Raw genomic sequence first — 25,695 nt, 5'->3', positions numbered from 1 at the left:
AAAGGCCTTTCTCTGTGAGTGAGTAGAATGTTAATATTCCTTTAGAAATCCAGGATTTAAATCTATAGTCCATTTGATTTGGTTTGAATTCAGTGTCATAAGCACACCATTGAATTATTTGTAGTTTATCATTCAGTTTGTATTCTTCTTTTTTAATGTTCCAAATTTTTAATTGGGCTTTAATCCATAAATTTTGCGTTTTTTCTATGTATCCCCCCAGGTTTTTATGTGCTAATATCGCTTGTAATGGAGGATCATTCATTAGTGTAATTTCAATGTCTTTCCATTTTGCTTGATATGTTGGGTTACATAGGTTAACCAGATATTTAGTCTGGGCTGCATAAAAGTAATCCTTAAAGTAGGGTAAAGCCATTCCTCCTTGTTCCTTTGGAAGTTCTACTGTTTTTAATTTAATCCTTGGTTTTTTTCCCCTGCCAAATGAATCTAGAAATGGTCTTGTTCAATTCTGACCAATGTGTTTGGGGTATTTCTGTTGGGAGAGCTTGGAATAAATAGAGGTATCGAGGAAGGACATTCACTCTTATTGCGTCAATTCTCTGGCTAAAGCTCAAGAAAGAAACGACATTCCATCTGTGTATATCATTTTTAATATTTATTAGTAGAGGATCATAATTTACTTTTGCCAATGTTGAAATCTCTTTTGTTAAATGAATTCCTAAGTATTTCAGTGATTTCTGATCCCATTTCATATTAAATTTGTCTTTTATAGTTACTGGGGGTGTATATTTAAAAGATAGGGTCTGTGTTTTTTGTATATTTAATTTATAGCCTGCATAGGAACGTTCGAGGTTACTAAAGTAACCCTTCGTTCCCCGAGGAGGGGAACGGAAGCACTATAAGTGGATTTGATTGTAAAATCCACGCATTGGGAGGTTCGGTTCAGAAGCTACTCGTCTGAAAGAGTATTGAACGGGCCAATTAAGAATGAATTGGCAGCGCAAGCCTGCGCAGGTGAGCGGCATAAGCAATCAACTGAGTATATAAGCTCACCTGGCGCCAGCAGACGCTATCCTTTTTAAGCTGAAGAGACTTTCAACAGCTAAGGGACAGTCATTATGGCGACGGAGTATAGAGCTTCCGTTCCCCTCCTCGGGGAACGAAGGGTTACTTTAGTAACCTCGAACGTTCCCCTTCGGGGGGAACTTCAGCACTATAAGTGGATTTGATTGTAAAATCCACGCATTGGGAGCCCATTGAAAGCGCCATAATGACTGCACCTTACCAACACCCCCGATGAGGAGATAGTCAAGCAAGCGTGACGCACCCACATCATGGGGGGAGCGGTCCTCCAACGTGTCCCTGGCCCTAATTTATCCTACTTCAACAGAAGTTTTACGGATTTATATATATTTTTTGGGAAGTCGTGAGCATCTAGATAATTCTAGGAAAATACGACAGTACGTTGGGAAGCGTGCAATCCCGATAGGGAGGACGCTGCGGAGGCCATCCGTTACCCAAGGGGGGATAGATGGCAGAATTTACATATGGACTAGCCCTAAAAAGGGGAGTACGCATAGCAAAAAAGTGGTTAGCGGGGAGGGAAGACACGGGTCCGCCCAGGGGGGGGACTTAACCGTGGCGTAATAAGCATATGGGATCGCCTAGTGGGGATCACTCATAGCAGGCACCTTTACCCAAAACGCGGGCTGACCAGCGGGCAGACCTACAACGTAGTGGGCCAGCAAGTGACTCCTCCGCTGAGTCAGTGCTGGGGGCCACGGAGGAATCTGCAGGGCTCACCTGACGGGGAACTTTACTGACAGATAAAAAGGCGCACGTATCTCCGTGTTAGGGAAAATGGCGCAGCAAGCGTGTTTCAACACCCTACCGAATTGTTTCCTCAATCACCAAGGGTTACCTAATACCCTTGAGGAAAACCGGCTCCACTCGCAGATTGTAAAACCTTGCAAATGTGTTGGGTGTCACCCAGCCCGCAGCTCTACAGATGTCTGTTAGAGGGGCGCCGCGTGCACGCGCTCGAGAGGATGCGAAGCTCCGAGTGGAGTGCGCACGCGCTCTCGGGGGACGCGGCTCATCTCGGCTCTGATAGTGAAAGAAAGGCATCCACAATCTAGTGGGAACTTATTTCGGTACGGCACTTCCCTGCTGCCGACCGCTATAACAGACGAAGAGCTGCTCAGATGATCTAAACTCTGAGTGCGGTCCGGATAATACGCAAAACGCGAACTGGACAATAAGAAGGGCTGGGTCTGCCTCCTCCGAGGGCAGCGCTTGCAGGCTCACTACCTCGTATTAAAACGGAGTGGTAGGAACCTTGGGCACATATCGCGGGCGGGGTCTCAGGACGTGAGAGAAGCCAGCCCAATTACAGGCACGAGTCACTGACCGAAAAATGCCTCCGGGTCCCCGACCCTCTAATCGATATCAACGTGACCAGCAGAGCTGTCTTCAGGGACAGAAAGATACTGAGTCGAGGATCGAAGGGATCTGACGTGGCTTGTGTAGCGAGGGCGAGATCCTAAGAGGGCATGAGAGGGGGCGGGGTGGATTAATTCGCTTAACGCCCCTGAGGAACCGGATGATGAGGTTATGCGTTCCCACGGTGCTGCCAGCCACCGCGTTATGAGAGCGGAGATGGCAGCCACGTAACCTTGAGTGTGGAGGGCGACAGCCTGCTCTCCAACTTCTCTCGGCGTAAAGAAAGCACAACGCTGATCTGGCAAATTACGGGGGTCTTCTCAGCGAGAGACACACCATTCAGTGAATAGACTCCACGTCAGGGCATAGGCGCGCTCGGGGAGGGGGCTCTAGCCCGAGTGACGGTATTAGCCACCGCAATCGGAGGTTACCTAAGTCTTCCTCGCGTCTAAAATCTCTTCAAAGATCGGCGAGGGTGCCAGGTGGTGCCCTGTCCCTGAGAGAGTAGGTGCTCTCTCGAAGGGACTGCCAGGGGAGGGCTACCGCGAGGGAGAGCTCTGACATCCAGGTCCGGTTGAGCCAGAGGGGCGCAACCAGCAACCTGTTCCTCGTCCTCCCTGACCTTGCACAGTAACTGCGCAAGCAGGCTCACTGGGGGAAACGTGTATTTGCGCGTGCCCCGAGGCCAGCTGTAAGCCAGTGCATCCGTGCCGAGAGCACTCGGTCAGGGAAAGAACAACTGGCAATGAGCGATCTCGGGGGAAGCAACAGATCGATCTGGGCTTCCCCGAATCGCGCCCATATCAGCTGAACAGACTCGGGGTGGAGTCTCCATTCTCCAGGACGCAAGGCTGCCGTGAGAGCGCATCGGCTGCACGGTTGAGCTTGCCTGAATATGAATGGCGTGCAGCGATTTCAGCCGCGGATGACTCCAGAGGAGCAGACGGCGGGCGAGCTGAGACATGCGGCGAGAGCGCATACCCCCTATACGGCTGATATACGCCACCGCCGCCGTACTGTCCGTCCTGACCAGCACGTGTTGCCGCTCCAGCACCGGAAAAAACGGTGGAGAGCGAGGAACACTGCCAACAGCTCCAGGCGATATGCCAATGCAACTGGGTACCTTTCCACAGGTCCGCAGCCGCATGCCCGCAACGCACAGCCCCCCAGCCCGTGTTGGAAGTGTCTGCTGAAACGACAACAAGACTGGACGCCTGTTCTAGAGACACCCAGGCCTGTAGGAACGAGGGGTCGCTCCAAGGGCTGAGGGCGCGGCGACACAGCGCAGTAACAGAGACTCGGTGTGCGCGCGCGTGCCATGCGCGTCTGGGGACTCGATCGTGAAGCCAGTGCTGAAGTGGTCTCATATAGAATAATCCGAGCGGCATGAAGCGGCTGCGGATGCCATATGCCCCAGGAGCCTCTGAAATAGTTTCAGTGGGACCACTATTTTACTGTCGAGCTCTCTCAGACAGTACAGCATCAGCTGAGCGCGCTCTCCGGAGAGGCGCGCTGCCATGGTGACCGAGTCCAGCTCCAGCCCGAGAGAAGAGATCCTCTGCACGGGGGCGAGTTTGCTCTTTTCTCGGTTGACCTGAAACCCCCACAGGTGGAAGTGCCAGAGCACTTTGTCTCTGTGCATAATCAACTCTGTGCATAATCAAAAGAGAGGGCAAAATTCAGCCAGTCGTAAAGAAATTGAGTATGCAGATGCCCGCGAGCCGAAGGGGCGCTGAGGCACCCTCCGCGGGCTTGGTGAGGACCCGCGGAGACAGAGAGAGCCCGAAGGGGAGGGCTTTGTATTGCCAAGCTCGACCTTCAAACGCAAACCGCAGAAACTGTCGGTGGCGAGGAAGAGTGGAGACATGGAAATACGCGTCCATCAGGTCTAATGCTGCAGACCAACCCAGAGGACGAACGCACCGGAGGATGCGCTTCTGCGTGAGCATTCTGAACGGCAGCTTGTGCAGGCAGCGGTTCAAAACGCGCAGATCTAGGATTGGCCGTGACCCACCGCTCTTTTTGGGCACGATGAAGCGTGGGCTGTAAAACTTGCACTCCATCTCGGCTGGAGGGAGCGGCTCGATTGCATCCTTCGCCAGGAGGACAGCAATCTCCTCTCGCAAGACAGGGGCGGACAGGGGGCTGACCCTGGTGAATACACACCCGTGACTTGGGGGGCCGTTTCGCGAACTGAATCGCATAGCCGAGTCTGATTGTGCGTATGAGCCACCGCGAAGAGCTGGCCCGCGCTAACCAGGCAGGCAGAGCTCTCGCTAATGGACTCATCGCTACAATCGCTGACGTACCAGCAGTGGGGCAGCGCGGAGTGAGTGTGCTGATCCGGGAAGCTCGCGGGTCCCACGGAAAAGCTGGAGGTGAGATATTTGCTCTCACTCCAAACCCGAGCTCCGGAGGGGAGGCTCGAGGGGTGGGAGAAAGGAGACGTCCTCCCAGCGCTCGTGAGCCACTGGTGAAACGCACCGAATCTGCAAGCTAGAAAGCATAGCGTCCCAGACTGGCAGATTTCGGGCTGTCACATCTGGGGAAGTGAAAAGTGCCCTTTCATAATGTTTTCATGGCAGTAAAAAGTGCCGTTGGAAATGGGGCCCCGCCCTCCAGCGGGGAAAGAGCAAGTTCCCTCTTCTCCAGATGGCCTGTCCCAGGGGCGCTTCGCGGTCCGTTGCCAGACTTAGCGGCGTTTTGGGCAGGGGGGCTGCCTGCTTCCGAGGTGCCCGACGCGCTCGCTTCGCCGGAGGCGTGTGCGGGGGCGGAGCAGCTCTCGTAGGCGGGCGCCTTCGGCGAGGAGCAGGTATGAATGGCACGGCGGGCGGAGCGGGCTACGGACCGCCGATAAGACATCACCCACCAACTGCTCTCTCACCGCCTTGAATTCCTGGGTGAATTCACAGACAGTGTCGCCGAACCTGGCTGGGGATATGGGGAAGTCAAGAAAGCGGACTTTGTCGACTTTGCGCATATCAGCCAGGGGTGGCGCTCCTGGACCACTAATGTGGACATCGTCCTCCCCAACGCACACGCAGCGGACTCAGTAGTCCGAAGAGCTAAGTCGGCGGCCGTGCGAAGCTCGTAAGCCTGGGTTGGACCCACCCTCGTGCAGCTCGGCCAGCGCCTGCGCTTGGTAGCGCTGGTAGGTGGCTATCGCATGCAAGGCGGAAGCAGCCTGGCCCGCAGCTATGTAAGCTCTAGCTCCGAGGGAGGTAGATAACTTACAGGCTTTGGATGGGAGACGAGGCGGACCCCGCCAAGAAGAGGCGCCGCGCGGATTTACCGCCATCGCGCACTCAACCTGAGGAATCGCCACATACCCCCTGGCTGTTTCACCGTCAAGAGTGGTTAGGGTGGAGGAACACGCAGCACGAGCAGAAAAAAGTGCTTTACAAGACCGCGTGAGCCTACTGTGCACCTCCGGGAAGAAGGGAACGCCCCTCTAGTCGGTCCGGCCGCGGAGCTGGGGGATAAACCATCTCCAACCCACGGCCGAAGCAGCCCGGGAAAGCACGGCTAACATGTCCGTTTCAGGATCCGTAGTGACAGCGCTCACCAGCCCGAAGGGGGCGAGCGGGTCTGGATCATCATCGGACAATGAAAGCCCACCCACCGATGCCGTGGACATCTGGTCTTCGGTGTCATCGGGCGTAAGGGCTACCATCTGTTAGACGGATCGCTTCCCCCGCCCGAAGCTTGGATGGAGCGCTTAGAGGAGCGGGAGGTCCGCGGGCCCGTGGGCGACGGATTATCTCTCGCTGAAACCCTCAGATCTGCCCGAGTGCCCGCTGCAGAGCAGGGGACAACTGGGGTGGTTCGCCCTTTTGCAAAGGCTAACCGCGATCTTGCGCAACAGTCATGGCATCGCAATGACGACATGAACTGCCCGCGAGCAGCGCATTAACATGCTGGACCCCCAGACATGTAACGCAGTGCCCGCGCCCATCATCCGAGGACAGGAAACCACCGCATCCAGAAACGCACAGTCGGAGCGCCATCCTGATAAGGACGTGCTGCACGACTGTGTTGCTCTTTCTGTGAAGTTTGCAACTTTATACGCACCGCTCTGGAGGACCGGACCCAAAGAACGCCAGGCAAGGGAGAAACCCAGCTCGACCGTCTGCCACTGCGTGTACACACTCTGGACCGGGAGAATGCTCTCGTTCGCTCAGAATCGCTGGTCACAGCAGGAGGAACCCTCATCGACTCGATCAGAAAGTCTCTGAAGCGAAAAGGATAGCGTCTGCTGGCGCCAGGTGAGCTTATATACTCAGTTGATTGCTTATGCCGCTCACCTGCGCAGGCTTGCGCTGCCAATTCATTCTTAATTGGCCCGTTCAATACTCTTTCAGACGAGTAGCTTCTGAACCGAACCTCCCAATGCGTGGATTTTACAATCAAATCCACTTATAGTGCTGAAGTTCCCCCCGAAGGGGAACCAAATTTCTCCAGTAAAGTCATTAGTTCAGGAAGTGAGGTTGTGGGTGTGCTTAAATAAATCAAAATATCATCTGCATAAAATGCCAGCTTGTGAATATCTCCATTTATGTTTATACCTTTAATATTTTTAGTTTGTCTTATCCATTGTGCCAAAGGTTCTATATATAGAGCAAATAACAATGGTGAGATTGGGCATCCTTGTCTTGTCCCACATTGTAATGTTATGGTGTCTGTGAGGTATCCATTTATTTTTATCCGGGCTACTGGTTTATTGTAAATTGTACGAATGCCTTTTATAAAGTTTTCATGTATGCCAAATCTTTCAAGAGCTTTATATAAAAAAGACCAATTTACAGAGTCAAAAGCCTTCTCCGCGTCAAGACTGATTAAAAGAGCCTCCATTTTGTTCTGATATATATGATTTAGTATATGTAAGGATCTTCTAATATTATCATAAGTTTGTCTTTGCGAGATAAAACCTGTCTGATCTTTATGTATTAGCTGCGGAAGAATCTTTTCCAGTCTTTTGGCGAGAATGCCTGTGTATAATTTATAATCAACATTTAAGATCGAGATTGGCCTATATGAACCGCATTCTAATTTATCTTTCCCCTCCTTTGGTAAAACAGAGATTACTGCTTCATTCCATGATGGGGGCATCTTACCCTCTTTTATAGTGATATTGCACGCTTGGAGTAGGCTTGGAGTTAAGTTTGATCGAAAAGTTTTATACCATTCTGATGAAAACCCGTCGGGGCCAGGTGACTTATTTGATTTAAGATTAGAAATAGCGTTGACTAATTCAGTTTCAGTTATTTCAGCAGTTAATATTTTATTTTGTTCTTCTGTTACAACTGGTAGGTTGATAGAATTGAGAAATTGTTCTATTTGTTGGGCGTTCTTTAAATGTGGCTGAGTATACAAGAGCTCGTAATAGTTTTTAAAAGTCTTTTGTATTTCATGTTGTTTGTGTAGTGTATTTTTAGAATTCAAATCCCTTATTTTGTATATTGATCTCTCAATTTGTTGTTTTTGCATCCTTCTTGCTAACAATTTAGTGCCCTTTGGACCAGATTCATAGTATTTTTGTTTTGTAAATTTAATCTTTCTTTCGATTTCTTGTGCATATATTAAATTTATCTCGTTTCTGATTTTCTTTATTTTAGTCATTAAATCAGATTTCCTTCTTATGTTGTAATTCCAGATCTTTTAGTTCTTCATTAAGGTTTGTTAATTTTAATCGTTTTTGTTTCTTTTCTTGAGCACATAGTGATATGATTCTACCTCTAATGACTGCTTTTAATGTATCCCATAATATGGCTGGGTTAACTTCTCCATTATCATTCTCTGTAAAAAATAACTTTATATCTTCCTTAATTTGAGTTTGAAATTGTTGATTATTCAGCATATTTGTATTTAATCTCCACAATGTTCTTCCTGGATTATCTCTAATATGTATAGTACAAGAGAGAGGGGCGTGATCAGATAGGTCAATCGTTCCAATATCACAGGTTTGTACTCTATGTCGATCTCGCTTGAGTACAAAAAAATAATCTATTCGTGAGTATACATCATGGGGGTTTGAGTAAAAAGTGTAGTCACGGCCTGTTGGATAAAGATCTCTCCAGAGATCTACTATACCTAGCTCATTCATTAAAATTTTTATTTTTTTATGTAGGGGGGTGAGTTTAGAGTTTTTTGATGAATCTAGATTTGGATTAAGACGGATATTCCAATCTCCACCACATATAACAATTCCTTTGCCTTCTATCATTAAGTCAATTATTTTCCTATAGAAAGATAACTTGCTTCCTGGGGGAGCATATACATTACATACAGTTATATTAATATCTTCAACTTTCCCTGTTACTGAAATATATCTCCCTTCCTTGTCTGAAATTTCTGAGAGGTGTTCAAATGGTATTTTTTGCGAAATTAATATTGCTACTCCCCTTCTATGTCCTGATTTGTAAGAAGAATAATACACTTTGGAAAATCCCATTCTCTTTAATTTTTCATGTTCTATTGGTGTAAGGTGTGTCTCTTGTAACAACACTATCCCTGCATTTTCTTTTTTCATTTTTAACAGTATTTGACTTCTCTTACCTGGATTCAACACTCCATTTACATTAAATGTAATAACTTTAAGATTACCTTTATTCATATTTTTGTAGTTTACTAACCAATTTAATTCCCCTCTGCGTCTCTCTTATTGACCGTAGTGTATATTTTGACATTGCCTCTCTTAAATTATAGATACTAAACTGATACCAAATTAGAACAATTTTAAGGAACATTACACCACCGTAACTAACAAGAACAGTTGCTTCCGGTGTAGAGGCTCGATTCTAAAGAGCCTTATGGGGCTTACTGCGTTTTAAGCCTCCGTAAGGGAAATGTCCACTTTATTCAAGAAGTGGGGCCCTATTAATTGGTCGTAAATTAGTCCAGACAACACAAAAAAAAAGTCTAACTCCAAAAGAAAATTATCCTTGGATGACCGTCAATAATCAAGTACCGACATTTTCAAACATTATTCGAATGCAATTAGGAATATAACATTATTCATTCAGATGATTGTTTCAAAAACAGTCAGATAGGATAAAATACTGGTGTGAAAGACATATGAGATCTTAGCTGTTTTCCTGGATTAGATGTATAGAATTCCGTTTTTGTTCATTTTCTAAATTGCTTAAGCTTCTCCTTATACTGACTACGGGAAGCTTTTTTGGGTTGTGCGTCACCGGCCACCTCTCCGTATCTCTGATCTTCTCCCCGGTCCCGTCGTTTCAGTACCGGTTGCCAGGTGGTTAGTTGTTTAGCTGTAATTTCCTCCTGTTCTATTGCCACGGAAGGTTTCACCACCGCGACCGTAAATCCACGCTTGACCAAGTCTTTCGTCGCCTCCGTCGCATTCTGGTACAGTTGGGTGCCATCCTCATAGAAAACACGCATCCTTGCCGGGTATGGGGTCTGGAATTTTATTTGCTTCTCCTTCAATACTTTCTTGACTTCGACATACTCTCCTCGCTTTTTAAGCACCTCTAAAGGGAAGTCGTGGTCTACGAAGAAACGAGTGTCATTAAAATACACCTTTTTTCTCTGCCAGGCCTTTCGAAGCACTTCTTCTTTCGTCCGGTAGCTCGAAAATTTCACTACTATTGAGCGTGGCTTTGCCTCCGGGTTACTGGGTTTCGGTTGTAACGCTCGATGTGCTCGTTCAATTCCAAGTTCACGGTCCCGGGGTAAGTCCAATGCGTTTTTCAGCAAATTATTTAGAAACTCAATCATGTCTGTGCCTTCCTTGTCTTCAGGTATACCGTAAATCCTTAGATTATCTCTGCGTGCCCGTCCTTCCTGATCGAGCACTCTGGCTTCCAGATTAGCTTGGCGCTGTATGAGGCGTTTGATTAGCGTCGATGCTAATTGTAGCGTGGTCTCGGTCTCTTCAATTCTTTCCTCAGCCTCTTCCAGTCTATCGTTCGTTCTTTTTAATTCCTGTTTGAATTCGTCAAACTGCTCCATGTTATCCTTTCTGAATTCTCGAAGTTCGATGAGAATACACCGCAGACTGACCTCGGGGCCCTCTTCGCCATGAGGTGATGGTGTCCGGGAACGGCTTCTGTTTAACGTTACTTGACTTGTTTCAGGGTTGTTTTCTGATACATTCGATGTTATTTTGCTCCTTGTGGTGACCCCTTTCTCCATCATTACTTTAATACTCCCAAAGTTTCACAAAATCAGGTTTTAGGGGGTTATTTTGTTAACCGTCGGCGAGCTCGAAGATTAAGCAGTCATCCTGTCGGTGGCGCAACAGGAAGCCTGGAATGATGGTTTATATAAGAATAAATGCAGGAGCGCCAGAATAAATGCAGGAGCGCCAGAATAAATGCAGGAGCGCCAGAATAAATGTAGGAGCGCCAGAATAAATGCAGGAGCGCCAGAATAAATGTAGGAGCGCCAGAATAAATGCAGGACCATATTTCTCGTGCTGTCCGGGGGGAGGGCTCTGAGCTCGAGGAGACACCCCAACTCGAGTTATTCCCCTTATCAGGAAACAAAGAGGAGTTGGGATTCGAGCGAAGTATCTAGCCCGGCCCCAGAACGCTCCCACCGGGAATGCAATGCAAGAGGTGAGGTGACGGGGTGGTGAACAAATGCTAAAGTCGTGAGATGCTGCAGGTAAGACAGCTTTGGTATATATAGGGGTTGTTCAAGAACTGATTCGATGATGGGATAATTGTCAATGACGTATTCGATACTGAAACTTCTGCGCATGCTCCTCCCGAAATTTGTTTACAAACAATCACTTCACGAGTTCACACTTGCATTCGTTTATGTATAAAGCATGTTGGGCGTGCTGTCCGGGGGGAGGGCTCTGAGCTCGAGGAGACACCCCAACTTGAGTTGTTCCCCTTATTAGGAAACAAAGAGGAGTTGGTATTCGAGCGAAGTATCTAGCCCGGCCCCAGAATGCTCCCCAAAAAACGCTATTAGTTACAGGACAGCAGCCAGACAATGTGCAAGCCCCTCAAAATTTGCTGGTCTAAAAAATTTGGAGGGGTGCTGTTGAGTTATAAGGTATGTGTTTCGGGAGGAAGCAGTTGCTGTGTTGATAGTGGTGCATGATGAATGTCTCCAGCAAGAGTGTCTGCTCCCACGGGAGACGGGCGTCCCGTAGGAGCGGTCACTGCGTTAGCAATGGTGCATAAGAAGATGTGCATCTCCCGTAGGAGTGGTCACTGCACTAGCAGTAGTGTGTAATCAAGTGTGTGTCTCCCGTAGGAGCGGTCACTGCGATTGCAGTGGTGCATAATAATAAGGTGTATGTCTCCCGTGGGAGCAGTCACTGCGCTTGCAGTGGTGCAAAATTGTAAGGTGTACGTCTCTCGTAGGAGCGCTCGCTGCGCTTGCAGTGGTGCATAATTATAAGATGTACATCTCCTGTAGGAGCGGTCGCTGCGCTTGCAGTGGTGCATAATATTAATGTATGCGTCCCCCGTAGGAGCGGTCACTGCGCTAGCAGTGGTGCATGATAATAAGGTATATGTCTCCCGTGGGAGCAGTCACTGCGCTAGCAGTGGTGCATGATAATAAGATGTATGTCTCCCGTGGGAGCAGTCACTGCGCTTGCAGTGGTGCTTTTATGGTTATTTAAGATGGAAAGGCTAGGGTTAACGCAACATTTAAAAATGATGACCCTTTTATGAATGGTGGTGGCAATTGAGCAGACAAACAACCAAATTATGCCAAAATATTTATAATTTAAAATATATTTATTTTACAAAGTGGATAACTGATAAACAAAGTATATACAAGATAAAGAAAACAAAAATAAATAAATGGTTGTAATAAAGGGGAGGAGGAACAAAAGTGGCGCCAAAGAAAAGAAAATAATATAACAAAACACAACTCTAACTAGAACCCACAATCTCTATATTATCTAATAAAAGAAAGAAAAAGAAAAGTCTTCAGCGTTTTCACGGCCTATCTAAACTACACTTCTAAATACAAACGTAAACAAAACTTACAATTAGTGGCACACACTTCTAAACTAGTGTGTATAATACATTGGTATCTCCTACGTGTAGCAACATGTAGGTCACGTGACATCTACCCTGTTCCTCGAATCCCATGGATGTCGTATATCTGGTAATCAGAGAGAAAACACAATTAGAACACTTTTTAAGATCGATTTCAGCACAAATGATTATAACACACATAGCACAAGAAACTGTCACATAATCCAGCCATCCAGCAAAACACACAGTCAACCAACATAGCAAACACACAACAATGAGCAAGCAAAAAGCAAGCTAGTGTGATGGTGTAGTGCAGCTGATTGATATGAGTAACCAAAATGTGATGGTGCTGTGCAGCTGATTGGCATTGACATCGGCCAATCGGCACGTAGCAACGCCTTTTTAAACCTGATTGGTTGGTGCTTGGGATACGTCACGTCCGACTCCGACGCACTGGTTTGGGTGTCTGTAGCCGCGGCTACAGGTAGAGGCTCTGCGCTCGTTCTGAATTTTTTGTAAGTTGTTTGATTCGACCCACGTTAAGCTCTCTTTTGGCATTGTTCTAGTGCATCGTGTGGCGGTGGCTTTTCCCTTGGCTGTGGTGGCTGGATGACTGTTCAATTGCAGGTATGTGATAGCTTTTAACTGGCTGAGTAATGGGGTTTAGCCGCATTTAACCTGCGTGTTTCATGCCGTACAGCTATTAATTCCGGTACCTTGCTGTATTGTATTGACCAACGAGTGATTAGAACGTGTCTGAGTGTGCGCCCATTGGTAAGTGAAGCACGTATGATTTGGTGTGATCATTTAAAGGACCATGTTAATGGGCTTGTTTGCGCTTTTTCTCCTTAGGATCCTCCCTTTTCCCCTTTCTTTCTCCCCTTTCTCTCTTACGTCGGATCTTCCTCTGGTATCATTTGCTTACTAGCTCCCGTGTTCATCGCTATTGCCGTGGTTACCGGAGATCGTCTTCAACTGCTGCTAATGCTAATGCCGGCGTATTGGCTGCCGCTTGGACACCACCAATGCAGCTGTTAGCGGGGACTGCCTGCAATAATTCTTAGCGTGCTGCTTTGTGCTCCCCTTCATTCTTTCATTTGTTTACTTGTGTTGGATCATTGATTTGTTAACATTAGCAGTGTTCTGCTTTTTGTTGTGTCTTTAATTTATGCAAAGCATTGATTTTGTTTTCGTTATTAAGATTATTCTTTTGTGTGTTTATTAGTCTTATTTCGAGTTACTGTTAATGTTTGGGTTTAGTGTAGGTCAGATGGTGCAACTACAGCTGTAGCTATCTTTCAATTAGATCATGTAAAGTAGGTGTTAACCTGATTGACCCACTTATTTGTGTTTTGTTGGTTTTTTATTTTTATTTATTTCAGGAACTGAGGTTTCCCCCGGTGGATGACGGGTCACTTTCCACTGGTGGTGGTGTTTCTCTACCCTGTGCTGTGGGACACTGAGTGCGTGATAGCGTGATTTTTGAGTGCACTTTGGTGTGTGCGTGTGCTGGGGTAAAGTCTGTCCACTCGTACCCAGTCAGTGGGAACCTCCAATCCTGGTTTGGTTTTGTTTATTTATTGTTTCTTGTGTTTAATAATGAAGTGGGAGTTTTTGATGTGTTTTTAAGGACCGTACAATTTGACAGTTTTATTCCAAATAAATATTTTTGTACTTTTGCATTACCTCACGTCTCTGTGCCTTTCTGGGAGAAACGAACCTGTGTCCTTTTCTAATAGTTGTTTCCCTGGGTAACTCCCGGGGTGGCGTAGTCGGTTATTTTTATTTAAAGAGATTTAAACCCTACTTTATACCCTCGTCACACTAGCTTTCGACTGCACCGGCTTCCTTTTAAAGTGGGGAAGTCTGCTTGTGATTGGACAATGATGACGTCATCGCAAATGGTAATGATGACTGGCATCTTGCTTAGCCAATAGGTAGATGAGCTGGGCGGACCTAAAGAAAATGATAGGTAGAGAAGGAGGGAGAGAGAAAAAAATACAAACAAACACAGGCACAGATACTGAGCCGTAACAGGTGCAAAATTGTAAGGTGTACGTCTCCCGTAGGAGCGGACACTGCGCTTGCAGTGGTGCATAATTATAAGATGTACGTCTCCCGTAGGAGCGGTCGCTGTGCTTGCAGTGGTGCATAATATTAATGTATGCGTCCCCTGTAGGAGCGGTCACTGCGCTAGCAGTGGTGCATGATAATAAGGTGTGCGTCTCCTGTAGGAGTTGTCACTGCACTAGCAGTAGATTGAAATAAGGTGTGCATCCCCCGTAGAATCGGTTACTGCGCTTGCAGTAGTGCATAATGATAAGGAGTCTGACAGTAGGAGCGGTAAGTACAATTGCAATACAGTACAAAATGATAGGGTGTGCGACTCCTATAGGAGCAGTCACTGCACTTGCAATGATACAAAATGATAAGGTGTGTGACTCCTGTAGGAGCGGTAACTGTGCTTGTAGTGGTGCATGATAAATAAGGTGTGCGTCTCTAATGAGAGCGGTTACTGCGCTAGCAGTGGTGCATAATAATATGGTGTACGTCTCCCGTAGGAGCAGTCACTGCGCTTGCAGTAGTACATAATAGTGTATGCGTCCCCAGTGGGAGTGGTCGCTGTGCGGCAGTAACCTTATAATAAAACTACTTGAAGGGGTTAATGACCAGGATTAGGAAAGGTTTAGGGGTTGAAATAGTAAAAAGGGGGCAATGATGGAGCATTTCCACTGATTTTTCCATTTAATTTCTTTGGAAAACTTAATTGATAGGATTAAGGGAACTTAAGGTACTTAAGGTTTTTTACATGTTAAGTACCTTGACAATGAATCTAAGGAATATAGTCTATACGTGGCCCAAGATCACGGGTGGAAGCAAAAGAGAAGAGAGGAGGGGCTGCCGGCGCAAGTGACAACAGTAGAGGCGGCCTCGCGCTGGAACTTGCATCAGGGCCTGAAAGAAAGTTGGGGACTTAAGCCGTTTGCGGAGGCATGCTCGCGTTACTGATGGCCCTAGGATCACAGGTGGAAGGAATAGAGAAAAGTGGAGGCGCTGCCGGCGTTAGTGACGTCAGCGGAGGCGACCTCGCCCTGGAACTTTCATTGGGGCCTGACAGAAAGTTGGGGGCTAGAGCCGTTTGCGGAGGCGTGCTCGCAATACTGATGGCCCTAGGATCACAGGTGGAAGGAAAAGATAAGAGGCTGCCGGCATTAGTGACGTCAGCAGAGGCGGCCTCATGCTGGAACTTGCGTCAGGGCCTGAAGAAAGTTGGGGCTAGAGCCGTTGCGAAGGCATGCTCGCTCTACTGTTGGCCCTAGAATCACAGGTGGAAGAAAAAGAGAAGAGAGAAGGGGCTGCCGGCGTTAGTGACATCAGCGGAGGCGGCCTCACACTGGAACTATGTCACGGCCTTAACAAACCTGGTTCATCTGCAAGCGGCATGAGGAAAGAGTCCGCTTGTTAACATTTCTTGAGTCTCCTCGTGCAGTAAGTTGCGAAATTATTCGTTTATGATCAATTTTAATCATGTTACACGTTAAGTTAGTTTATAAGAAGTCATAGTGTACATAACCATTTTTGGGCTTGCTGCATAACATATACCAAACTTTAACAATTTATAAAAATTAATCTCTTGCGTCATGTATGAGGCACAGACATATATATTGTGATCATGATCTTCGAAAGTAATAAATCGCTTTGTAAACGTTATAATTACCATTTCGTGAGTCTCCCCATGCAGTTGAATAGAGCGTTTGGACCTGGAAGCCGCTTCGCGTGACGTCACACTTACGAGCGGACAGGCTTGTTATTCCTAAATGTGGGGCGCCAAGAGCAGTGGCATTGCAGGTGCTACTAAGTGGAAATGTTCTGTGTGTGGGGGATGGACGAGGCCGTCCAGAGACATACTCATGCTGTCATGGCGAATTGGCCGATGGTGGAGCTTCGCCTGTAGAGCGGCGGCCTGGCACTCGCTTGATCTGGGCCGGTGGTTGCCAAACTGGGTAGCGGCTCAGGTTTGTTGCTGGTGTCTGGTAGAGCGGCGGCGTGGCAGGCCTAAGTTAAGACCTCGGACTCTGTTGATATGCTCTGCCGAGTGCTGATGCGCTAAACGTCGGCTTGGAGTTTGCAGGAGCAGCCATGTCATCCTCATGGAAATTTGCTGTTTGGACAAGGCTACAGCGATTGGTTGTGCCAATGATAAAGTCGTGAGATGCTGCAGGTAAGACAGCTTTGGTATATATAGGGGCTGCTCAAGAACTGATTTGATGATGGGATAATTGTCAATGACGTATTCGATACTGAAACTTCTGCGCATGCTCCTCCCGAAATTTGTTTACAAAACATCACTTCAGAATGGGCTGTCCTCCATTATGCTGAGCGCTGTATGTGACTTATACAGCCGCACATATAATATATATTTGAAATGGTGTAAAACGTGTTCGCCAAACTCTCTTGTGCATTAATCCAGCATTTAATAATCATTTCTTAATGAGTCTGAGACACTGAAGTAGAGGAATGACAAACGCTTTAAACACAAGAATAAATCAGATTTAAACATGAAAAACAATTACTGTAAATCTAAATCATATTTGAAGACCTTTAATATAGATTACACTAATAGTTGCAGTCTTAGTTCACTGTTTGAAAACTTTACCAGGTTGTGTCTGTCTGTGGGTGTCAACATTCAAAATCACTTTCTGTGTGAACAGCCCTTAAGTCTTACCAGATGTGGAGCCCAAATGTGCTGGGGTAATATTTTGTTTATATTGATATAAAGTTCTACAGATGATGTCGAGTCCTTGTTGAGTGTGTGAGTGTGTGTGTTTGCTGATGCGAGGGCTCGATCAATAAGGAGAGCTAATCAGGATGTGTGTGTTCATCACTGTTGTTGACATGAGCAGAAACAGCAGTCAGCATCTTCACAACACAAAGAGATGTGTGATTGTCCAACTGTGTGATGTGGACTACTGCTGTGTTTGTAGATTGTCTGGCTGTATGGTGACAGAGGAAGGCTGTGGTTTTCTGTCTTCAGCTCTGACTTCGAACCCCTCACACCTGAGAGAGCTGGATCTGAGCTACAATCATCCAGGAGATTCAGGAGTGAAGCTGCTCTCTGAACAACTGGAGGATCCAAACTACACACTGGACAAACTCAAGTATGTGGAGCAGCACTGCCTTTTTTATTGTGAATACAGATACTTTGATACTTCACTGCTCTTCTAGTGTCCAGATATGAATCAAAGCTGTTAAATATGTCAGTGCACTGGGGCAGTTCTCACATTAAGCGTGATATTATATCTCATATTAACACTGTACAGTTTCAGCATTGTAGTTGTAGGAACTCATCGGCCTTTTTCAGTGGTCAACACAAGTTGAATCTGAAATCTTGGGCAACTCCAATGGTCTCATTCATTGAACTAGCTTGAGGGCTTATACCATCAGGATAACAGAGCGCCAATTGATTTTGGGCTCCTCTGACCAGTACTTCTCCGCAGATGTTCTGGTACCCTTCGGCTAACTAGCCAATGATTAATTAAATCAGTTAAATTAAAACACAATGGCCCTTACAGGATCTTCAGCGGAAACCATTTCACGAGACTTTTAATTGACTCCTGGTCATGTGCTCGCCTTGGGCACATCCTGCTAGAAGCACAATTTCGTAGAGACAAAGAGACCTCTAGAAACATTAATGCATATGAACAAAAGCTAATCTCTTAATGTTAGAACTAAGGCAGATGTATCTTTGAATAATATGCCATAATGTTCCTCATATGCTGTTTATTCCAATCAACTAGGTTAATCAATGTGTTGTTTTAACCCTTATAACTGTAAAATAATCTGTATGTGTCTGAAATGTATGATGTCTGGTATTGAACGAAAGCTAGTGACATTTGCAATACGTTGGTGTAAATGAAAAACTAGTAGTACAAACAGTATTCATCTTGTAACGTTTGATGTAAGATAGTTTCAATCTTGCAAGAGTTCTACCACGTGAAATCTACATGCAGTCTGTTAATTAATGACCTTTCCTACGTCAGTACGGGGCGTGGCCCCGGGCTTCATGGCAACTGCTCATTGGCAGACAGTGCCATGGGGACGAACCAGACCAGGTCACTTAAAAACGCCCTGCAACAAAGAAACTTTGCTTTTTGCATCAGCTAGCTTGCGCATGCTTTTGCTCTCTGCCCCCTTTCGCCTGCCCGGACACCGCGCCGCCACGCGATTGGGTCACCACGAACTTCCACGCAAACCTCTTAAGTTTCGGGACTCACGAAACTGCACGAACTTCCGCAAAACCGACTCTCAGCAGTCCGTCACCTAGGTAACCCAGGACAACAGCCATTCACAAGCGTGTGAATCCCAAAGACGTCATCGAAGCGAGTCACCACCCAATCAGGAGCACCGTGTTTCCCCAAGGCCAGCCGGCGAGGGAGATTCGACTTCAGCAAAAAGGGCGCAAGTAACACAAACTAATGTTGTCTCTTGCTGATCTTGTGCAGATTGATCTTAAGCAGTTAAAGATAAGCCATATCTCTGCTTTTGTGGTTTCTCAGGTGTTATTCTAAGATCTTGCAAGAAGTATTAGAATTAATTTGGGACGTTGTCAACTCATTTTGCATCCTCTGAACTGCCTCTGTGTGTATGTGTGAATGTGTGTGTGTGTTTGTTTGTTGTTTGCTTATTACGTAGTTAGTTTCATTTATCGTAGTGTAGCTCAATAAATCTTTGTACTCATTTTGTAAGAACTGTGTTCTTGTTTATGTGCTTCTAAGTCATTGCCTCGAGCTGTAGATCTTGTTACCTTGCTAAAAGTTAACCCAATACTGTGTTATGTTATTATCGTTGGCCACGTAAATAATATAAACAAGATTGGTAAGATACGATGTCTTCTATTTGCGGGACAAATGGTAGATAAAGTGTGAATCTTTTGATCTGATTCAATCTGACTCATTTGAGTCAAATCAATGATTCGAATCTTCAGGATCCGATTCATTGAAATGAGCTAATAAACCCCTGATCGATATTAAAACGTAGGTTGATCCCCTACATAGTTGAGCAATGAAACTTGTTCTCTACATTTCTGCTGAAGAACTGTACAGTATCAGGTCAGAGATGTGTGTGTACTGTTCTCCAAATACGTCCTGTGTATACTTTAACAGCAAGTTAAACTCTCCCTCATTAACTTCACAGACACAGAATGTCCTTTATCACACTTTAATAAGGGCGGAGTAAAACTATAAACAGGAAGAAAATAAACAATATAAATTTACATTCACAATGTGGACATAACAAAGATGTTTCTGGCAAATATCTCACATATCTTGTAATCTGGCTCTTTTCTGCTTAAAAACTAACATTAACACAAAATATCAGGCAATAAAAGTGATCAGCAGACAGTGATGCTGGTTCTGATATAGTCCAGTGACAATCACATGTTGAACAAACTCAAATAAAGCAAATGACAAAAAACTCCTAAACTAATCCTTTATAACTGAAGTATTATGAACAATAAACATAACACAAACTGACGAAGCTTCCAAAGGGCGAGGATGACTGCAGATTGGTCTGGATTCACTGCTCTCCAACTTAGCAATGTTTGGAGATGATGAAGAAGCATTTGACAGAAGATGAAGATCTCCATCATATTTCAAGTCATTTAACACTGAATTCTGCTTTATTATTGTGCTGCGCTTTTGTCAATTGATCATTGAATGAATCCTTCAGTCTTTATATCTGTCTGTTTCTGTGTTTCCATTCTGTTTTCTGTTTCCACATCTGATCTAAAAGCTCCGTGTGTCATTCAGAAGCTGATTTGACAGCTCCACACACACTCATGTTGTTTTACTGCAGTTATTAATGCACTGAGATCAGCCAATCACAATCCAGCATTCAGCACACACTCCACATGTCTTATTGTGTGTGTGCGTCTGTGTGTGTGTGTGTGTCTGTGTGTTAAGCTGATGTTTGTGTACTGACTAAATGTGAATCTGTGTGTGTTTACAGTCTGGATCATGGAGGAGAGAAGAGGATTACAGCAGGACTGCACAAATGTAGGACTACACACACACACACACACACACACACACACACTCAAACACACACACGCATGCACACACTCACACAATCAGACACATTCACACACACACACACACACACACACACACACACACCCTTCCTCTCTCACACGCACAGGCTCACACACAATCAGACATATACACACACTCGCACACAAGCATGGCCCTCTCTCACACACATACACACAGACTCGCTCTCACACACATACACACTTCCTCTCTCTCTCACACTCACACACACAGCAGTGAACACATGCACACACACACACTCACACACTCCCCCCCCCCTCTCTCTCTCTCTCTCACACACACATGCCCGCATGCACGCACACATACTCACACACACTCCCTCTGTCACACACACACACAGCTGTGGTTGTAAATATGTGTGTTCTTGTGTTCAGATGTCTGTTTCCTCACACTGGATCCAAACACAGCACACACTCAACTCATTCTGTCTGAGGAGAACAGAGAGGTGAAGAGTGTGAGAGAGAATCAGCCGTATCCTGATCATCCAGACAGATTTGATGTTTATCTTCAGGTGTTGTGCAGAGAGAGTGTGTGTGGACGCTGTTACTGGGAGATTGACTGGAGTGGAGATGATCATGGTGTGTGGATATCAGTGTCATATAAGAGCATCAGGAGGAAGGGAAAAGGTGCTGAGTGTGTGTTTGGACGTAATGCTCAGTCCTGGTGTTTGAGCTGTTCTTCCTCCAGATCCTCATTCAGTCACAATCACACACACACTGTTCTCCCAGTGAAGGCGCTCAGCAGGAGAATAGGAGTGTTTGTGGATCACAGTGCAGGAACTCTGATCTTCTACAACATCTATAGAGACACAATGAGCCTCATCCACTCAGTCCAGACCACATTCACTGAGCCACTCTACCCTGGGTTCTGGCTTTATCCTGGATCATCAGTGAAACTGAGCTGAAGACTGACGAGAGATTTACCCAGAATCCTCTGCAGGAGCAGTCAGCAGCAGTGTGTGTCTGTGTGTGTGAGTCTGTATTTGTGTGTGTGCATGCATGCTTGTGTGTGAGAGAATATGTGTGCGTGACTGTGTGCATGTGAGAGTGTCTGTATTTGTGTGTGTGTGTGTGTGTGTCCAACAGACAGTGTGTGTGTGTGAGGGAAAGTCTGTGTTTGTGTCTGTCTGTGTGTGTGTGTGTGTGAGAGAGAGAGAGTGTGCGCGTTTGTGTGTGTGTGTGTGTGCGTGCATGTGTTCACTGCTGTGTGTGTGTGTGTAGTGTGAGAGTGTCTATGTTTGTGTGTGAGAGAGAGTTTGTATTTGTGTGTGTGTGTGTGTGTGTGCACGACAGACAGTGTGTGTGTGTGTGTGTCCATGTGCATGTGTGTGAGAAAGTCTGTTTGTGTGTGTTTGTGTGCGTGTGTGCTTGTTTGTATTTGTGTGTGTGTGTGCGAACGACAGACGTTGTGTGTGTGTGTGTGTCCATGTGCATGAGTGTGTGTGTGAGAAAGTCTGTGTGTGTTTGTGCATGTTTGTGCGTGTGTGTGTGTGGGAGAGAGAGAACACGTGTGTGTGTGTGTGTGTGTGTGTGCACGTGTGTGTGTGTGCGTGTGTTTGTGTGCATGTGTGTGTGTGTGTGCATGTTTGTGTGTGTGTGCGTGTGTGTGTGTGCATGCGTGTGTGTGTGTGTGTCTCAGTCTTCATCAGTGTCATCATTGATGTTGATGAAGTGTCCTCCAGGATGCTGCTGTGTTCAGATCAGCTCATTCTTGTCTACAGATTGATCTTCTTCATTGTTTCTCTGTTGTTTGAGCACAAATAATAAAAGTTAATGTCAAATCCACTGCTGATATTAGAATGTGATGATGAACATGGAAATGTCTGAATCCTGTCTGAATCTCTGTCAAATCTTGAATCAACTGTAGAGAAATCCAGCAGCTCAATGAATAAAGGAGAAATGAAGTGTGACGTTTGTTTCTGCTCTTCTGATCTTCTTCATGATTTGACTTGAACTGAACAATAAAAACACATTTATTCCAGTATTTATTGATCTGTTCATGTTAGTTGATGACAGTAAAGTTGTTCTCTGTTAGTTTTTGTTGACTCTCAGTGCATTAACTGATGTTCACCAGCACAACTGTGGATTAATAATGCTTCAGTAAATGTCTGATCACTCTCATTCATTACGAGTCATTATATATATATGATTAAATGTGTTGTCTTTTATCATGCAAGAACATATACAGTTTTTTTAATAAGTCTTTTATTAAATTGCATGTTGTATTGCCGTTGTGCAGACAGTATAAAATGCCTTGGCTGCAGCAGAGTGTCTCAAGAGGATGTAGGACCGTTTGTACTGCAGCGATGACACAGTAAATCAGCGGGTTATCCATGTCAAGCAGTAGGCAAGTTGTGGTAAGTAAAATGTTTTATAAATAATCACTGGAATGTTCAATGGGTAAAGCAACTAGCATCCGCTCAATGTTAAATGAACACTATTGACAAGTTCAGTTCATATTTTGACTTAAAGAGGAATAAGTTATATTAATTAAAGGTGAAAACAGAATGATTGATCCATGCAAATCAGAGTAAAACCAAACTATTTAACTTGAGCTAATCAATAACAGTAATACAAAAATGCACACTAGACCCCAAAATCAGGCCTCTCTTTTCTGGCTCCATATCTTCAAAAAGCAATGTTTGCTTCTCATTCTTGGTGCGATTATCTCAGTTGTTTTATACGTATCTACTTTCTTTTCAATGAGCAGCTACAAACCTCAGGATTTCTCTGTCCTTTACTGTATCTGCCAGAGCACCGTGTGTTGCTTTTGTCAGTCTATAGGGAGATTTACTGAATCACTAAGCCTGTTGCTGATCACCATCACCTATTTGTGCAGCTACAGTAAGGCTTATTGGGCAATTCATTACTTTTCTGCTCCAGATAAATCAGTAAATGATGCAGATTGGCGTTACACGGGTTCTTCTTGTTAAATTCCATGCAACACTTTTGTATAATCATTGCTTTTACCTCATATTACAGATCAGAACAAAAGGGGTCAGATGATTAGTCAAAAGACCAACAAGAACAGGAACGCTTGCTGGAAGACATCCAGAGAAACAACCCACAACCTAATGGAGACCATGTGAATCAGGGTATCTTCCGTCCAATCCACATTCGTCCTGAAACAAAACAATAAAATGAAGAAAGCGGTCGTTTTTCTGTTTTTCATTTGCTCACCATAATTGAAAAAACGAGATTTTGGCTAAATTTAAATTATTGTAATTTAGGGTAGGAAAACGGATAAACGACTTCAAAATTGATTATACACATGTAGGCGGTGCTGAAACGCCAACTTTCCTTTGATTGGTCAACCAAATCTGAGCTCGTGACGTAGCCCTCAAAATAAGAGCCCTCTGTGGACCAGCACGCAGGATTTGAACTATTATTATTATTTAATTATATATATATAAACTAAGTTTACATATTCTGTCATTTGATCAGTTAGCAGGCTTACATCAATGAACACATGTTTGACGCACGCACTGTAAAGCTGTAAAGTGTAAAAATATTATAGTTATTGCGCATTCGTCTTATTCTTCAGTAGATCTGTGAATGATGTATTTTATTAACTGATCATTAATAAGGACTAAGCTATTAATAACTGTAATTCTCCAGATGGAAAAGGCTTGATTAAAGGCCTGTCATTTTAAAGATTTTCTACAATTTAAGAAGAAAAGGGTATATGCCGAAGCATGCTAATAGGACTTTTAATTTGCCATTAACCTGGGTTAAGCGCTTCCGGCGAATTGAATGCCAATGCAAAATCCGGTACGTTTAAGGTCTGTCTTTAAAAATCCGCGATCTCCACTGGCTGAGGGATATCCGATTTAAGGTGGGTCTCAGATTGTACAAGAAGCACTGCATTAAATGACATTTCCCCGCCATATCTTTATAATATGAACATTTATTTCACCCCAGTATATTCAGTGGAGCTTCTGCGTTAGCCTGCCGATTCTGACGGGAGCGTGCGAGTAAACGGCTTTTTGTCTCATTTTACGCTTGAACAATTAAATAAATGCTAAAGTTCTTTTAACTGAATGTATTTTAATGACATCACAACATCGATGCTGTATAAGGAACCGTATAAAATGGGAAAAAGTTCACAATAACAGGTCACCGGAAGTGGATCAGCATGGGAACAGCACTAGCTCGGCATATACCCTATTAGGTTAAAGAGAACTTCAGAATGGGTGAATTTCTTTGTGCATCACGCTCTTAACCAGTGCACTTTCCTTTTTTATTATTTCATGAAACAGTAAATGCATAAAATAAAATGCAAACAGTTGGCAGAACCGAATCGTAGCCTATTTGCAATATTTATATGTGCTATATGGAACTGGAGCCGCTGTATAACATAATTTAGTCACAAAGAGCAAATGTCAAGTTCACTATTACTGCGACGCACAGACAGCGAGCTCATCTGTTAGTCTGAACTACAACACATTATTTATTATGAATAATAAGTTTGTGTTTAATTAGTTAATTAGACACTTTCTTCATTAATCCAGGGTTTTAGAAAGTCTCGAAAGTCTTGTTGTGTCGGAAAACGCATGTGAAATAGGCATTGCAGCTGACCGTATTGTATAGGCTTATTGCCCTAAAACTTCTTTTAGTTCAGCTCTTAAAAGAGTTGGCTACCTGAGATGTTGCTCGCGCACAGCCAACGATCCTATTGTGTTTAATTTAAACCCACTTATTTAAAATACTCAGCGCAGCCTGCCCTGGGCTAAGCCTATAAATAAAGAAATAAATATTTATATGAGGCCTTCTTTTAATATGTATATTTTTATTATCTTTCTTACCTTTTGTGTATTTGATGTTCTTCTGTGTTTTGATGCTCTTGTTAGTGCTTTGAGTTTGAGAAAAGCGCAATATAAATAAAGTGTATTATTTTACTATTATAGCTAAATCAACATCAATAGGATCCCATTTTTATGTGAAACTGCTGCCTGCCATCTTGACCAGGTCTCACTGGAAGAAGAGACAGTACTGTCACAATGTATATTCTAAACGTCTCTTCATGTCCATTATTATTTACATATTTAATCAATTTCCTCCTCTCTTGCATATGTCCTCCATCAAATCTAACATGTTCTCTAGAACTCTACAGTCTCCACATTAATCCTGTTCCTGAACTCCATTAATGTCAGTGTTGAGTTTAGTGGAGTGTGTCCTCACCTCAGTCTAGTTCACATCACTTCCTCCTCTCTGTTT

General features: G+C 44.8%; 1 protein-coding gene across 1 annotated transcript in view; it reads left to right on the top strand.

Annotated features, from left to right (window-relative positions):
• The window catches only part of LOC137491167 (NACHT, LRR and PYD domains-containing protein 3-like), a 68,681-nt gene extending 46,293 nt beyond the window's left edge, over positions 1 to 22,388 (top strand). Inside the window, exons 7-9 of the mRNA XM_073947406.1 lie at positions 17,357 to 17,530; positions 20,379 to 20,425; positions 20,854 to 22,388. Coding sequence (XP_073803507.1) covers positions 17,357 to 17,530; positions 20,379 to 20,425; positions 20,854 to 21,383 — 751 coding nt within the window. The 3' untranslated portion in view covers positions 21,384 to 22,388. The remainder of the gene's footprint in view (positions 1 to 17,356; positions 17,531 to 20,378; positions 20,426 to 20,853) is intronic.
• The last annotated feature ends 3,307 nt before the right edge of the window (positions 22,389 to 25,695 follow it).

The sequence above is a fragment of the Danio rerio genome, chromosome 4, assembly GCF_049306965.1.
Source record: "Danio rerio strain Tuebingen ecotype United States chromosome 4, GRCz12tu, whole genome shotgun sequence".
Classification (NCBI taxonomy): domain Eukaryota; kingdom Metazoa; phylum Chordata; class Actinopteri; order Cypriniformes; family Danionidae; genus Danio; species Danio rerio.
This window is presented reverse-complemented; position numbering and strand designations above follow the sequence as displayed.